Below are 17,267 nucleotides of genomic sequence, written 5' to 3' on the forward strand. Positions count from 1 at the left end.
AAAGGAGAAGGGAGCTTTTATTTTTGTTAGTTTTTTTAGTTTTTACAAGGCAGTGGGGTTAAGTGACTTGCCCAAGGTCACATGGCTAGGTAATTATTAAGTGTCTGAGACTACATTTGAACTCAGGTCCTCCTGACTCCAGGGCCGGTGCTCTATCCACTGCACCACCTAGCTGCCCCGAGAAGGGAGATTTTAGAGAAATTGACTAAGATATATAAAAAAGTCATTAATAAAGCTAATAATTAAGTGTATAAAGCGTAGCATCATTTTAAAAGTCTCCATGTTTTCAAACTTTAAGATAAAGGGGATTTTGAGAACAAGAAAAACAACAAAAAAGGAGAGAGAGCGCTCAATACTCACCAATTCTTCCTTTCTTGTGAATGTGGCCAGGCATGATGCCGATTTTGCATTCCCCCGGCTTAAGGAAAGTAAATTAGAAGCAAACATTTGAGAAAAGATTTTTTTAAACTCTCTGAGAATTACAAATAAATCACATGAAAGCTCAGGTTAGCTCATAGGTGTTAACCCCACAACAGGCTAAATCCTGGCTTGTCTTTATTTAAATTTTTGTAAACTTACATTGATGACTCCAGGGCAATTGGGGCCAATAAGCCTCGTCTTCCCCTGCCGGAGTAGAGAATGTTTAACTCGCACCATGTCTTGTTGTGGGATCCCCTCTGTGATGCACACGACGAGGGGTATCTCAGCTTCCACAGCTTCTTTCACAGCAGCAGCAGCAAAGGGAGGAGGCACATAAATCATGGAAGCGGTGGCTCCAGTTTGTTCTTTGGCCTGAAATATCAATCGTGGGATGTAGGCTTTACAAGGAAATCTTACAGGCAGAAAGGTGGGGTTTCCTACAGATAAGGGGCCTGGAACTAGGAAGTCCTGTGACCAGTCCTGCCTCAGACACTTAATAACTGTGTGACCCTGAGCAAGTCCTTTCCCCTCTCTCTCTGCCTCAGTTATCTCATACAACAGCAAACAGGATTGTGAGGATCAAATGAAATACTGCTTTGTAAAGTTTTCAGTGCCTTAAAGTGCTTTCGAACATTATATAATATTATTTTTAATAAAAGAGATTCACCACTAGGCACTTCTTAGTATATCCAGGGGCCTAAAGAAGGAATAGGTAAGAATAGGTTTCCTCCTCACAGCCCAAGTTTCCTGAAAATGTTCCAGGCTGGGCACCCAGACTCATTGCTGAATATGTCTCCTTTTCTGACTTTTATGAACCCTATGGACCCCAGAGTGACATCCTCCTTTTGGGGCCAAATACACTTGGGGTACTGCTCAGAGTTTGCCAAGATGGTCCTGTGATCCTGTCTCCTTCCTTTACTTTCTTCCAGACACCCAATGAAAGGGAGAGAAAGACACAGAACCTCTCATAAGCCCTCATTTATCCTCCCAACCAACCCCTCAGCACCTGTAATTTGTGAGTTAACAAGCCCTCTTGGAATGAAAATTACATCCCCAACTCAAGTTTAATTCCATGGGTCAGGGGCTAGGCATTATCTGAGCTGTATACACCGCAGGGCTTCAAGAAGAATTCTATATATTCAATGTTTATTGACATGAATTTTCAGTTGGTGAAAATAAAATATTCCGAACCTGTCTTCAGGTTTTTTTCTAAAGATATGTATTATCATCAGCAGCCTAGGCAAAGGACGTACCAATATAGAATTGTGTGCAGATTAAACAGAATTCATGATGAAAGTTTTGTGGTTAGTTTTTTGTTTGGATTTTTTTTAAAAACATTTGGATTCACAGTAGAAAAAATGCAATTCTCCCTTCTTTGCAGAAGGGATTTTCTGGGAGTAGAATGCAGCAGAGTCAACTTGTTGGTTAGCTTTCCTGACCCACTTATTTTTTCTTTCTTTTTCAATCTTTTAAGGAAAGGTGCTCAGTGGGGAGTAGAGCTATATCAAGAAATGAATAAGATGTAAAAACAAAAAGTTAACAAAATTTTGATAAAATTTAAAACAGTAACAATACTAACTAAAATGTATTAAATAATAATGTAATTTGCCAGGTCATTTAACATCTGTTTTCTCATTTGGTCTTCTCAGCAGCCCTGGAAGAGAGTAAGTTAGAGATGGACAGACAGATAAATAGATGTTGCTGTGCCCATTTTACAAATGACTAAAATAAGACAAATAGAGGCTAAGTGATTTGCTTAAGGTCACCACAGCTAGTCAGTGGTATCTGAGGCAGAACCTAAACCTAAACGTCCTGACAAGTTCTTGGCTCAGTTCACTCTATTGCATGCCTCATAGAGGCTACTGCAGTTAAAGAGCTGCATTTGGTGTCAGGAAGATCTGAATTGGAATTCAGTTAGAATCCAGAAATACAATTTTTTTGTAAACTGAGGACAACAACTGCACTTATCTCCCAGGGTTACCGTGAGAATCAAATGAGATCATATTCACAAAGTTTTTCTGTAAACCTTAAAGTGCCATGTCAATGATAGCTATCAATATTATCATTACTGCTACTACTACTATTATTAATAAGAACTCTACCATTGAAGGGATAATGACATGTAAGAAAATGAAGACAGGTAAGAAGACCCCCCCCCAAGGGTCTAAGAATGCTTCCTCATACCCAAATTGTAGGGGGAGGTGGTGGGGTTATCCCCTTGGCATGATGAGGGAGAAAGGAATAGGCCTATGAAAGCTACCTTGGCTCTTAACCGTCTATGTTCTCCAAATGAGAAGGGAGAGATTCTTCACATAAATCTCAAAGGAAACTCACAGTAAAAATGCTAAAAGAAGAGCAGGGTAGGGGCGGCTAGGTGGCGTAGTGGATAAAGCGCTGGCCTTGGACTCAGGAGTACCTGGGTTCAAATCCGGCCTCAGACACTTAATAATGACCTAGCTGTGCGGCCTTGGGCAAGCCACTTAACCCCATTTGCCTTGCAAAAATCTAAAATTTAAAAAAAAAAAAGCAGGGTAGCCTAGAGGTTAGTGAGCTGTCTAATTATCAAGGTCTGGGGTCCCCAGTAAGCTTGTAATGTAGTATTTTGCATTAGTACAGAAGGGGGTCTCCTCTACCCAATGCAGGATGAAATCACAGCTCTATTTAAAAAATGCAGTAAGAACAAAGTCCTTTGCATATCATACTTCTTTTTCTGATCATCTACAGCAGAAATTTCCAACCTAGGAGATCACTGAGAGTGACTGAGAGTGAGTGTGTGTGTGTGTGTGTGTGTGTGTGTGTGTGTGTGTCTTGTGTCTGTGGGTGAGATGGGAAGGGATTGCCACAGCTAGCCCACAAAATGACTTTTATTTAAGATTAAATCCAGCTGTTTTCAGTCCCCAAAGAGTCTAATTCAAATCCCTGCTTAAGAAGAGCTTTCAAGCCTTCCTACCAGGCAAGCATTACTATGCATTACCTCCTTTACAGTATTAAAGACTGGCAAGCCCAAGTGCGTCTTGCCTCCTTTCCCTGGCGTTGTTCCTCCAACCAGTTTCGTGCCATATTCCAACGCCTGCTGGCTGTGAAAGGTGCCCTGGGGGAGAAAGGCACAAGAAATATGATAAAGAGAAAAAGTGAAGTTCTCATGAGTAACAAACCCAGTCCAACACATTTTAGACCTTTTGCCATGGAAACAAACTGATAATCCAGATGGGAAAAGCTGAGCCCTATTTCCATTTTAAAAATATCATTTCATTGGTGGGGCTCTCCCAAAGAGTAGTGTCACTAATCTGAAGGTCATTTCCCAGAACCCTAAAGACTCCAGAACACATGTGTGAACCTGAGAGAAGCTTTGGAACAACTGACTTGGCTGATCCACGAGCTAGACACAGTCCTGGCACATGCCCTTTGGACTTGAACCTAATAGGGAAGGAGGAAAAGAATGGGGGGGGGGGCGGGGGGAGTCCTGGTGCCATTTAATGTGATATATTTTAGGAAGATATCCATTTACAAAAGGTTTATATAAAATTTTCAGTTCACAGACTTCAGTCATCTAGAAAACTCATCAGTTCATTTCATATAAACATAATATTTAAGGGACATTTTAAAATATGGTAAAAGAGTTTTGTTGAAAATTTAGACTTCTGAACAGGAAAAAACTATAGGTCAAAGTGAGTCAATCTCAATGATTGAGAGGCCATTTAATTAGTCTGTGGAATATTCAGGTATTTTGCATCTTCTCTATGTCTTCCTGCTGGGAGGTATTCCATTAATCATTGGTAACTGTTCTAGGAGGGATAGGGAAGGGAGAAGGAAATCAATTCAAACCAGCCCATTTTGCTACCTGTTGGTGGCAACAGAAAAGACCGGAGATATGGAAGTGTTGAAGCTGATGAGTAAAATCAGGTCTGGAGAACATATGGGAATCTAAATCTCCCCTTTGATATCTTTCCCACAATATCTACTGATAAGAATTATAAGGTGAAATGTGGGATAGAGCTGGGAAAATACCATTTGTATTATCATCATAAGAAGGATGGTGTCATCGCTTCTTGGCCTTTTGGCTAAGATCAAGTGTAGAAGGATGGTGTCACCATACAAATAAGATGCTTTAGACCAGGGGCATCCAATCTTTTAGCTCTTCTGAGCCAAATAGCCCAAGAAAAACTTCTCGGAGGTCACATACAGAATTCAATAACCAATCATGAGCATAACAAATGTGACTCAGGTTACTAGGCAAAGTGGGGTTTCAAAAATTTGCAGTTTATACATTCATGTTATGTTAAGCACATTATTTCAGTGATAAGACTTGAATAACTTTAATAAACTAAAGTGCTCAGTTTTAATATACAAATGATTAATGAATTGGATATCAGGACTAGAAATATGACCTTAAGTAGTTTGCAAATAATCATATGTATATATTTTTTGTCTTTTTAAATTTTTTTCAATTACATGTAAAAGTCATTTTCAACATTCTTTTTTTTTAGGGTTTTTTGCAAGGCAAATGGGGTTAAGTGGCTTGCCCAAGGCCACACAGCTAGGTAATTAAGTGACTGAGGTCAGATTTGAACTTCAGGTACTCCTGACTCCAGGGCTGGTGCTCTATCCACTGTGCCACCTAGCCACCCCCTTTTTCTTCTTTATTAAAGATTTCCTTTATTTTCAGTTTTACAATTTTACAAGCAGTTTACTCATCAAAAAGGCATAAAAACTAAAAGCCAATGTTGGAAGGCGCTTCAGAAATCATCTGAACTGCCCTACAGGTGAATATTGTAGGCCTGCCCCAGGCCTAGAACATCCCCCACCAAAGCTCACTGAGCAGGCCTCCAATGAGGTGAGGGAACACCCACATAGTCTCCAAAGCAGCCTCACTGCTTTTAACCAGAACCAGTTCAGGGTTTCTTAAGCTGGGGAGTCATGAACCTATGGCAGCTCAGAGAGAGAGGAAGTTTTTCCTGACATCCAACCTCAAGGTGCCTCTTTACAAATCCCACCTGATTGTCCTGGTTCAGGTTGCCGAGGACAAAAAGACTCAGTCTTTCCTCCACAGAACAGCCATCCTAATACTTGAAGACAGGTATGGGTTCCTTGAGGCTCCTTTCCACCAGGCTAAACAGACCCAGTTCCTTGAACCAATTTTCTCATGACATTCAGGCAAGGAAGGTTCTTCCACATCAAAGCTATGGATGCTAAGAAGTAAGTTTGTCTATGTGGGAAATTCACTTAGGTGAAATTGCATTCTCTAATAATATCAGGAAAATGAGTAAAGTTACTGCTCAAATAGTCAAGTCAATGGTTTGGAAAGTCAATGATGATGCCTCACTTGGCAACTGAGGTAGAAGACTAGGAGCCTTTTCTGTAAATGTGTCTGGCTCAGGACCACCCAAAGGTGCTAGATGTCTTTGAAAATGTCCAATTCCATCCCTGAACATAACCACCAGAAGGGTTTTTGAGCTCCGCATTCAGTATTGGGAAATATATAGGCATCCAAAGGACAGTGCATATCAAGTTGGCCAGAAGTAAAAATCCTGGCAGGTCTAATTTAACCAAGCCTGTGGCAAGCAGAAAGGAGTTAGTCTCAGAGCCTGTGGCAAGTCACTTAGACTGCAGGTTCCAGACTGTTTCCAAAGACTTGACTCTAAGTTGAAAGACAAGCAGCCAAACTTCATTTGGCAGAAGGAATTCCCTATGCCAAAGAACCACAGATCTGGACCAAAAAGAATACAGACATGCTGGGTGTCAGGGTCCTTCCCTTCAGATACTGTTTAAAATTGCAGAATCATATAATGAATCTGGAAAACCCTTTAAATATCATCTAGCCAGTCTCTTCCTTTTACAGAAAAGAAAACTGTCCACTTCCTGTGCCTCCCCAGGCCAGTAAACAGTTAACAACAAGCTTTTATTTGGGTTTTACTACACATTCTTCACAACAGTTTTAGCAGCTCATAAAAGTCAATATGTGAAATGAATGTTGGCAGCCACTGGCAATTTGCATTGCTGGGTATCTTATTAAGAAATAAAATTTTCTCTCATTCATATGTGGAACAAAGAGTGCCTGGGAAAAAAAGAACTAATGAGCTGAGATGAAACCAAAATGCAGAATCCCCATGGAAATAAGCTTTAAATTTCAACCCCAAGTATCACCTTCACAATAACAGCTTCTGAATGAACAAACAGTAGTAACTAGGACAGTTAGACTCTGATGGTAGAACATGAGCACGATATGAACAGAAACAATGGACTATAAGGGAACTGTAGAACAAATGTAACTGTTTGAACCAACAGTCATCTGCTACGGGCCACACAGGAGGGGCTAACAGTTCGCCTGGGAAAGGAAGCCCATCCCACGATTGCCCACCCCCGACCCCCCACTCTGGGGCCTCAGCACTGGCAGGATATTCCTGCATCATCGAGTGTCCAATCGACTGAAACTCCGACACATCCAGTCCACAACTCTTGCCGTGTGTGCCTGTTGTCCAAGATCCACCCAGGCAAGCTGAATAGGGACAGGTTCATTGGCTGTTTGACCACGGGAAGCTCAAATTCTAAGTCTCAATGACTCCAAGATCAATAAAACTGGAGAAAGCTGCCATCTGTGCTAGTGCACAGATGTTTCTACATAGGTGTTTGTACATAGACAGTAACATGAGTAGAACCACACGGGGCTTATATGTGGAGCTTTCACTTTATGGCTAGGAAGTGTGTGTGTGTGTGGGGGGGGGGGGTTCTGGATAATGAAATCCTTTGGTGAATAGAATGACCCTGCACAAAACACCTGCTTTCAGGGAATAAAACACATTAAAATGTCTTTACCAAGCTATCTGTATGTATACTTACTTATTTTTCCCCCTACTAGACAGTAAGCTTCTTGAAGGCAGAGATTATGTCTTCAACAGCTGCCACAGAAAATGGACTTAGTCTTTACTGCTGATGTGCCAAACTTAATTCTCTTTTTTTTTTTTGGTTCAAACACAATTGTCTCAAGGTTATTGCTTTGAATATCAACTGTCCTTGTCCCATAAATGTATAAAAAAACCTTACTGATAAAAGTTATCTGTAAAGAAATGGGGCCAGAGGGAGAAAGGGAGGGGAGGACAGGGAAAACTAATGAAGTCACTCACATTTTAAACCAGAAATAGTTCAGGAAAAAAAAAAATCAAATAATAAAAGGAATGACATTTTATGAGAAATATTTTTCTATCCAAATTGATTTTTCAAAACCTTCATGAATTAACCATCTGTGTTTAATTTTTAAAGTAATCTCAAAGTAAAAACAGCCTTCCAATTCACAGAACTGTGGATCTTGTCACTTGGCAGGTCACCAAATAGCACCAGCTGCCATGACAACAATTAAAAAACATCACCTCAGAAAGCTGGGGAAAGCACAACATGAACAATGGGTTACCCTGGGCAGCACAGAAGCAAACAAGGAACAATCACTCAGTGGTCTACATCCATTTTATGAAAAAAAAAATAGCAAACTAATCCAATCCCTCCAAGACACCCACCTGCTTGCCAGTGAAACCTTGGCAGATAACCTTGGTGTTTTTATCAATGTAGAGGTTTTGCCTCGAGGCCGTGTAGGTGCAATGCCAGACTCCACTCTGCTGCACTGAAAAGAGAGAATGCCCGATGAGAACGAGCGACACCAGGTCACAATGGCCACGTCAAAAGCAAGGACGCTGGGGGACACTTGGGTCTCAGCAGCTGAGACACTCCAGGATCCAAAAGCTTATTGACTCTGTACATTATCCGGCAGACTGCTAGGTCTTCTCCATTTCCAATTCTGTAAACTGAGCCAATGAAAGGCTGAGACTTAAAATAGCAGAGATTAAACTAGAAATGCGTTCCTGGCCACCCAGTCATTGTGGCCACTGACTACTGACCTTGGTCATTAAGACCCTGCAGTCTCTTTCCATCAAACAAATGCATCACAATCTCTATCAACACTGGGTCTGAGGGGCCAAGACCCAGAAGGCCAGAAAGCAGTGGCCCTCAAGCTCTTCTGGGGCTCCCCCAGCCTTCCTCCTGCCCTGTTCCTGCTGAAATACCTCCTGGCAGGACCCCAGGACCCACTTGGAGAAGCTCTACCCCTCAGCTTTGGATAGGGTTCTCTTTATTCTATTAGAGAGAAAATGCCCCCCCCCACCATTTTCCTCCCAAGCTACCACCAATATATCACCATTATGCTCTTTCCATCTCTTGTTCTGGGAATGACAAGTAAATAAATGTGACCACAATTTCTGGAAAGGGAAGGTCAGTCCTATAACTCCAGCCACTTCCCTGCCACCTCCCTCCTTCCCTGACAGTGCTAGCATACAGCAAGCATTTAATAAATGCTCCTGCATCATTCCTCCTCTACCAAACCTTTGGACACAGATTTCATGGGATTCCTTTGCTATGGAGCCTGGCCTTCAGGCCACTCTCCTTTTAAAACCTGCTGCACACTGTTCCCTCGACTCCGCACCGCTCTCCATGCCTCCAAGGCCTTCCTTCTCATCTTCCTCAACTCTCCCAGGCAGAAACAGTGCTGCCACTGCTTCCCTTCCAAGAATAAATGAAAGAAGGGCCTACTCTGCGCTAGGCTCTAAGTTAGGTCTTGGAAATAGCCCTGATAACATATATGAGAGGAAGAGGAGAAGGGAGGAAGGAGGGAAGGAAACTGCGCCTCTTCCCATGCCAGATACAATGCTGAACTTGGGGGACACCAACACGAGAACAAGAAGCCAGTCCCTGCCCACAAATAGCTTGCAGTCTAGTGGAGGAAGACAAGGCCCCAAAGGGAGCTGGGGGAGAGGAGGCCAGCTCAGGCCCTGAACCTTCACCCAGGGGAGATGGGGAGATGGCAGACAGAATGGGTTCTTCAGCTGAAGTTGGGTCTGGACCTCAGCATCCATCTTTTCTGGGTGTTATCTCATACCCAGCTGGGTCCTCTCCCTTGATGGAGAAGCAGGAACATCATCTTACAGGTTCTCTGGATGTGCCCGTAGCACCAGGCACAGTCCTCTTTCCATGTAGTTATTAATAAATAGGAAGCTCAAGTTGGTTATTAAAAGGAACTCAGAAACCAACTCATCCAATGCCTTCATTATGTAAATTCAGAATCTGAGGCCCAGTTTGCCCAAGATAAATTATCCAATTAGTGCCAGAGCCAAGACAAGAACAGTTTCCTGATACCCAGTCACAGATCACTGGACCATACGTGCCCGCCACCTTAGAGCGGATGGCGTATGTTCCTACCAGTCACTTGGCCTTGTTTAATGATGAACATATTTTCAACAAATGATTTCATCAAAAGCAGAAGAAAGTGCCGGGGAATGAAGCCACCTCTCACCGTGTGAAGCATCAAGCCCCAGCCTTCACTTCCTTCCTTGGAATACATATTACACAAGCTCTTAGAACAATCCTTTAGTCTGAAGTCCTTGGTCTCAACCAGATGAAAAACCTTTATTAGTATTCCTTTAACTACTGTATTTGTCCTTTTCCCCTAGAAGAGGATCAGGACATCAGGTCTCTAAGTCTGAAATAAGGCCCTACACCAAATGAATCCTTTATCCCCCCGTTGGCCAAGGCCTAAACACAACTTTTTTGGCTTTGGGGAGCAACTTGGGGTTCTCCCTTTGAATAGATTTAGACAGAACACCAAACATGGAGCCTAGGTCTTTGACTGATCCACTAAAGAGCAATGCCTTCTGTGCTCATGCCTCAAGAGTATGAGGGAATGATCAGACTAAGAGAAGGAATTAAGTCTTTGAATATATATTAGTTAACCAAAGTACCTCAAATTCACCTTTGACGAGCTACAGAATCCTTGGAAGGATTTTCCAAGAGTTAGCACAGAGTGATTACTATTCTGTTCAATCAAGTAAACTGTGAATTGAACAGTTACCTAAATAGTAAATCTCTGCTCAATCTTAACTATAGAATTTTGTCTACCATCAGGGAATGATATAAATTATAATTTAAAAATGGTTTGTGTTAGATTTTCAAGAGCATGAGGGCTCAGCCACTTTGGACTTCTCCTTGAGGCAAAAAAAAAATATGCTTACAATAATCTAAATTGATATAAATTACTTCTGGCAGGCCTGTGGCTAAAATGCAAAATAAAATATTCCTCCCGAGTTCTGTGACCTGAGATGGGACCCTTAACCTCCAAGACTTTCTAATCTGTAAAATGAGATAAGACTAAATGGTTTCCTGGGGGTCATTCAGCTTTAAGTCAGTAGTAACTAACCAACTACAAAACTTTGGAAGGCAAAATTATATCAAATATGGAAGAAATGAGAAATTAGGGGTGGGGAGGAGGAAAAAAGAAATCACAAAGTGAAAAATGGGAAATCATTTTGAAGTGATTCCCAGCTAGCTGCTGGTAGAGCAGCCTTCAGTTTTCCACTACAACCAGCTTCCTACTTTCAATCAATAAAGAGGAAGGGGAAAAATCGGACGGGGGCACATGAAGTTATCCTTCAAAACTACTGAGTCTCCTCTGCTGCTTCTAGAGGGTGAGCATGTGGCTGGCTAGTCTAAGGCCTAAAGTCTGACTGTCATATATTACCTTTGGAAGTAAGAATCCCAGGAGATTCCCAGTGACCAAGAGGTGGAGAGTAAAAAGGGTAGAACTGGAGAACAGAACTGGACAAGAACCAATATACACACAGCAAAATGATATAAATACATGGCTTGTGTTAACATGAGTTAATGATTTGGGAGAGTCCTTTAATAAGCAACTCAAAGGCAAACCATGTGGGCCAGTGCATGTTCATTTATTCAACAAACCTTTATTAAGCTCCTATTATGTGCTGTGTGCTAAGCAATGTAGGAGAACCAAAATCTAGGGCCTCTACTCCAGGAATTTGTCATTTAAGAATGGCAGAAGAATGCTGAATATTCTAAGTGCAGTAAGATTCAAGGCAGTCAAATACCTATTACATTGATCTGGGCTCCTGAGTTACCATGGCCAAAGCACTTGGCACCTGGTGACCAACCTCCTGACCTCTCCAAGCATTACCTGGGGTGACTCAGCCTCTGGTGACCTGTCAAGTGACAGCCTTCCAGTCTGACCATACACAAAACTCTTCCAATTTGAGAGAAGCTGACAGGGCTTGTCCTCCACAGGTACTGGACCCTCCCCAGGTCATGAGGCCTAGGAGTAGGACCTTGCTGCAGGGCTACTCCCCACTCTCCAGAACTGAGAATGTGGGCTTTCTGGGATGGCTCCTACCCTCAAGGACCTTCCATCCTATCAAAGGGAGATATTGGTGAGAATTGCAAAGGATGAGGACAGAGACACCGATAACAGAAGTATTAAAGTGTTAGTGCAACAAACATAAAAAATGCTTCAGGGTAAGATGTCAACAAATAAAAATGGGGAAGAAGGAATTTAGAAACTGAATTTAGAAAGATTTTTAGAAGAATTTAGAGTTTGGAAGGGTTTTAAAGGTTATCTAATTTAAACTCTTCACTTTACTGATGAAGAAACAGAGGTTTCTTTTCCAAATCACAAAAGGAGTAAGCAGCAGAGGCAAGATTTGAACCCAAGTCCAAAACCCCCTCATGCCCCTCCCTACTCCCACTTCTGTGGCCATCATTCCAGAAAATGGGAATGAAGTGAAGAAAAGAACAGAAACCTGTAATAGAGAATCATTAGGAAAGAGGAGCTTCTTTGGTAGACAGTGGGAAGCCACTGAAGGTTTACCATAACTAGCAACACGAGGCAATGTGAAACAATATGATCAGACTTCTACGTTAGAAAGATAAATCTAACAGTGGTATGTAGAATGGTCTGGAAGGGGAAAGAAATAGGAGATATGATGACAATAATGTGACTATCCCAAGTAAGAGATAAGAATGGTATGGATTATGCCAATAAGGCAGTTTACAGGGGAGAAATTTCAGGCCACAGAATTGACAAGAATCAGGGCTTGCCCAGCTATAAAGGATAAAGAAAAGAGAGGAATCAAAGGTCACAAAGGCTATATTACCAATACGAATCATGGGGACGAGTGATGGTGGTGGCAGCAATAACAGATGATGAGAAATCAGAAAGGAGAATAATTTAAGAGGAAAACTAATGCATTCAACTTCAGACAATTTGAATTTGAAATGATGCCAGGAACATCCAGGAAGAGAGATCCAACAGGCAAATGATTAAGGAATTGCTGAATAATCATCCTGACCTTACTAATATAAATTGCCCGTTTCCTTTTCCTTTTCCTGTTTTCTGTTACATGTGCACTAATGAGGCCACACACAGTCTAACTGGAAGAGCAAAATGAAGCACTTAATGAAGCTGCTGCTCAACCAGCAGAAGATCTGGAGTCTAATCCAAGCCAGTCAATCTTGCAATATTTGAGGGATTGATCTAAAATGGGAAGTTTTACTCTTCTGCTAAACTACAAAATAGTCTCATAAATTTCCCTACCTTAAATATTAATGATGCCTTCTCTGTCTTATCTACAAATCAACCAGAAAACTAACATACTAATAAAGGCAATTAGCAAGACTTAGACCAGGTCATGGCTTACAAATCACTGGGCTAGAGCAAAATCATGAATCTAATAAGATGAAATACAACAAAAATAAAGTTTTTCACTTGGGTACAAAAAAATTAATTTCCAAAATAGAAAATGAGGGAATCATGCTTAGCCAGGACACGTTCTGAAAAAAAAGTCCTGTTGGCTTTAATGGACTGGAAGCTCAAGGAATCAGCAGAGCAAGAAGGGACTAAAAGAGGTTAACAATCTTAGGAGGGGCATAAATTCCAAGAGAGGTGATAATCCTACCTCTTGAATCTTGAATTCAGTATAATCTCTGCCAGGCTTTGAAAGTCTTTTATAACCTGTCCTCTTCCAACACCTCACTGCCCTCCACACACTCTGCTATCCTATACCACTGGCCACTTCATCCCCACTCTGGCCATTCTCACTGGCTGGATCCCACATCTGTCTTCTCCTTATCTTCTTCTATCCTGGCTTCCTTCAGTTCTCAGCTAGAACCCAACCTTTAGCAAGAAACCTTTCCCAGGCTCCCTTAGTGCTAGTTCCAATTTATCTTGTATGTATCTTATGGGTACATAATGTTTGTATGCTATCTCCTCCCAGTAGACTGTAAGTTCCTTGAGGGCAGAGTCCCTTTGCCTTTCTATTTGTATCCCAAGCACTGAGTATGGGTCCTTTCCTGAAGACACACTGACATGATTAGTGATGTGGTCAGCCATGAGGCTATACTTGGGCCACTCGCACATTCTTGGGTGTAGAATGGGCTGATGTCTGCTCCAACCCAGATGTGCTTCTCCACCGACATCTGAGGTTGACCCTGAACTTTAACCACTGGGAAACTGAGAACCTGTGACTCAGACATACTGCATAGCAGAAGAACACCAGGACAAAACAAGGGGGTCTTTCCTTCAGGGAGAAGCTTGTACAACCTCATCAAAGTCATGTCCAGTGCTCCTCCTCCTGTTCTGGCCCCAGCACCTTGTCCACACTAATGGACCAACTCTGAATATCATTTACCAATTGCATAGCAAAAGTTGGACAACTCATTTTTCATCCCTTCAATGGTCTAATCTTAAAGAAGGATTTAGGAAACTGCAATATGGTAGTTTGATGCCAAAGAGAAATGCCTTGGAAGACACTAGCATCCATAGAGAAAGTTTTTTTCCATTTGAATTCTGTGCTGAACATCAATATCACATCTCCCTATTTTATTTCTTGCTTTTTTATTTTCAGAAGACTGGACAAAATCATCTCCATTGTTCTACCTTGCATGGTATGACAGTAGCAATATTCTAATTCCTCCATCTCCCTAGCTAGTTAGATTAGTTTCTTTTCCTTAGAAGGCAGTGAAACCATCCTCAAGACAGAACTGGCTAAAGAGATTAAAGCTGACCTCCATTGACAGCAAGTTCCCTTAACTCCAAGTTTTCTTTTGCAAAGAATTTCCAGGTCTGAGCCTGTTTTTTCATACTCTTCTACACCAACCTTTGTTTTATGGGTTCACTTACTCTGAAGGGATTTTTAATGAATTCTTCATAAGAGTTTCTCGATCTTTTCTGGCATTCAAGTTGCAGTAGTTTTCATGGTGTTCTTTTTAGAGATGCTTATTACAAGCACTGTAATAAATAAACATCACCTGAAATGATATTTTGCAGTACCTTTGGAGGCATGATAAAAATAACGTATCAATTCTTTTGTCTAGATCTTTAACAAAGTTTAGGAGTCAGTCTTCCATTGGTTGCTGCCTTCTTCAATCTTCTGGCTTCATTGACAACAAAAACGTTTCCTTTAGGAGCATGTTAATCAATCAACAAGGATTTACTGAGTCCCGCCTGTGCCCCAAAAACACATGCCAATAAGCCAGGAAACCACTGGAGATATAAATACAATTAATGAAATAATCTCTTCTTGTTAGGCATTTAATCATCTAAAAAGTTTGATTTCTTAGCTCCCTTTGTCCCCTTTTCTGCAACTCTCCTGCCATCATTGCTAAAGCAGAAAAGAATTAGCACATTTTTCAAGAGCTGTCAAGATCAAAGAATTCTTCATTAACCATCCAGTATCAGTAGTATGTTTGCCTAGTGAGCTTCTCTACACTTTGTTAGCCTAGACCTCCAGAAAGCAGGCATAGATTATTGGTAAGACCAGAGACCCTTTAAAATAAAGTAGAATAGGCTAGAGCAGGTATCACTGGCAAACTTTTCCCAAACCCAGAATCATCTCTTTCAACTAGAAAGTAACAGGCCTTTATGTACTGACAAGAATATCCAAGTCTCATTAATTGGAATTTATGATAACTGGGACAGAACCTCCATAACTACCCATAAAATAACAGTTTGCTTAGCAAATTTAATTAAAAGTATTCATGATTACTAAGAAAATATTTAAAACTTAAAAGAAAATGCTTTTCAAGAGCTTCAAATAAATTTAAATACAACTGATAATCTCATGACAAACCATTCTTTTCTATCAATTAAAACACAAATTAAATCTTTTAGATTAGTTTATGCCTACTTACCATAGATGAACTTAAATTATTCATAGTAGAGCTAAAAGGGTTCTTAAGTGACCATTTCATTCAACCTTTTTTTATAACAAACAATAAAACTTCATTTCCTATAATAAGCTCTAATTCACACTAATCCTTCTAGAAATTGCCAATAAAAATTTAATGAACGCTATGGGACATACCTATATTGTTTTGTTACAATGGAACTTTTCTAAAAAGAAAATTAATGCTAGAAATTGGCATTAATATATCACATGGTGTTGCCAAATTCCTCTACAGTGAATCTGCAAACTGAATAAGCTCTGAACTCAGTGGAGAAGGATAAGTCCTGCAGGGTTCCAAGCCCAAATTTGTTACTTACTATACTTCACCTACATCTTGGGTATTACTTTCCGCATCTGAAATGAGTTGATAAGACTAAATGAGTTTTAAATACTTTAGTTCTGACTTCTTTTTCTGGCATAATGGACATGTCTGCAAAGGGCTTGAAAAGTTATGTTACTGAAACTGTTAAAATGTTTAAAGCGAAGCATGATTGCATTAACAACTGAACAATGTTTGCTTCTCTTCTGGCTGCAATACAACCAGCATTCAATCAAACTGATTTCTGAAGAGAGTGACTACTCTACTGACAATCCCTGAAAGACTTTTCAATTTGAGGGAAATATCTGTGGCCAAATCCACAAATGCCACCAGTCATAAGCAATGGATTCTGTTCCAAAAGGTGACATTAAGTAGATTATCAATAACTGAGTAGCAGCCCACAGGAATATTCTAAATGGTGGTCAGGTTCTAGACTAGACCACAAAAGTTCACTTCCATGTCTCTAATTAGGGTTGGGAGGGTACTGAAGGTCTTCCAGGTCATATCACCTCCAGTGTTGCATCCATCATCTTTCCTATCTATGCTCAATCTCTTCACTCCAAGAACAATCACCTCTCACCAGGCAAAGAAAGGCAAGAACCTCCTGACTGACTTCTCTTGGGTCTCTCCTCTTAAATCCATCCTCCAAAGAGGTACAGAATCCCTCTTTCTAAAGCAGGGGTCCGGCCAAGTCACTTCCCTGTGAAAGATGTATCCATGAGTCCCTAGTGCAGCTAGAATAAAAGATCTCCTCCTGTGGTAGGCATCTCCAGCTTACCTTTGGAGGCTGATTCCTCTCCCTGGGGTACTTAGCATTCCAACTCCCCTGGCTAACACGGAGTACCTACATATAACATTCCATCTTTTGCCTCTGAGCCTTGGCAGAGGTATTCCCCCATGGAGCCAGGGCTCTCCCTCCTTCTTCATCTCTTCCCCAACTGGAGTCCTTAACTTTATTCAAATCTCAACATAATTGTTACATCCTCCATGAAGCACTTTCTGATCCTCATTGTCCTTGACCCAAATTTCCAAAATGCTGTCTCTTGTGTTTCTAAATTGTATATATTTGTCTGTATGTTGGCAGTTAGATGAGGGGTAAGTCCCTAAAAGGTAGACTTTTTACCTCTCTCTGCAACAGATATAACATGATAAATGTTTTAAATCAGATATGACAGACTATGGGGCAGTTTGGTGGCACAGTGAATAGACCACTGGCCTTGCAATCAGGAGGATAGGAGTTTGAATCCAGCCTCAGACACTTGATTTTTTTTTCCTTTTTGTTTTAAGGGGCAATGGGGTTAAGTGACTTGCCCAAGGCCACACAACTAGGCAATTATTAAGTGTCTGAGGCTGGATTTGAACTCAGGTCCTCCTGACTCCAGGGCCGGTGCTCTATCCAGTGGGCCACCTAGCTACTCCCTACTTGACTTACTAGCTGTGTGACCCCAGGCAAGTCATTTAACCCTGATCACCTCACA

At 41.2% G+C, this 17,267-nt stretch overlaps 1 protein-coding gene across 2 annotated transcripts in view; it reads right to left on the bottom strand.

The window, feature by feature from the left end:
- Nucleotides 1-17,267, bottom strand: part of SUCLG1 (succinate-CoA ligase GDP/ADP-forming subunit alpha) — a 37,762-nt gene that overhangs the window by 14,205 nt on the left and 6,290 nt on the right. For both annotated transcript variants that reach the window (XM_074196116.1, XM_074196120.1), the window contains exons 2-5: nucleotides 7,929-8,032; nucleotides 3,395-3,511; nucleotides 580-792; nucleotides 361-418 (exon numbers count right to left, since the gene is read on the bottom strand). In XM_074196116.1, the coding sequence (XP_074052217.1) occupies nucleotides 361-418; nucleotides 580-792; nucleotides 3,395-3,511; nucleotides 7,929-8,032 (492 nt within the window). The remainder of the gene's footprint in view (nucleotides 1-360; nucleotides 419-579; nucleotides 793-3,394; nucleotides 3,512-7,928; nucleotides 8,033-17,267) is intronic.

This window comes from Macrotis lagotis, chromosome 1, assembly GCF_037893015.1.
Source record: "Macrotis lagotis isolate mMagLag1 chromosome 1, bilby.v1.9.chrom.fasta, whole genome shotgun sequence".
Classification (NCBI taxonomy): Eukaryota; Metazoa; Chordata; class Mammalia; order Peramelemorphia; family Peramelidae; genus Macrotis; species Macrotis lagotis.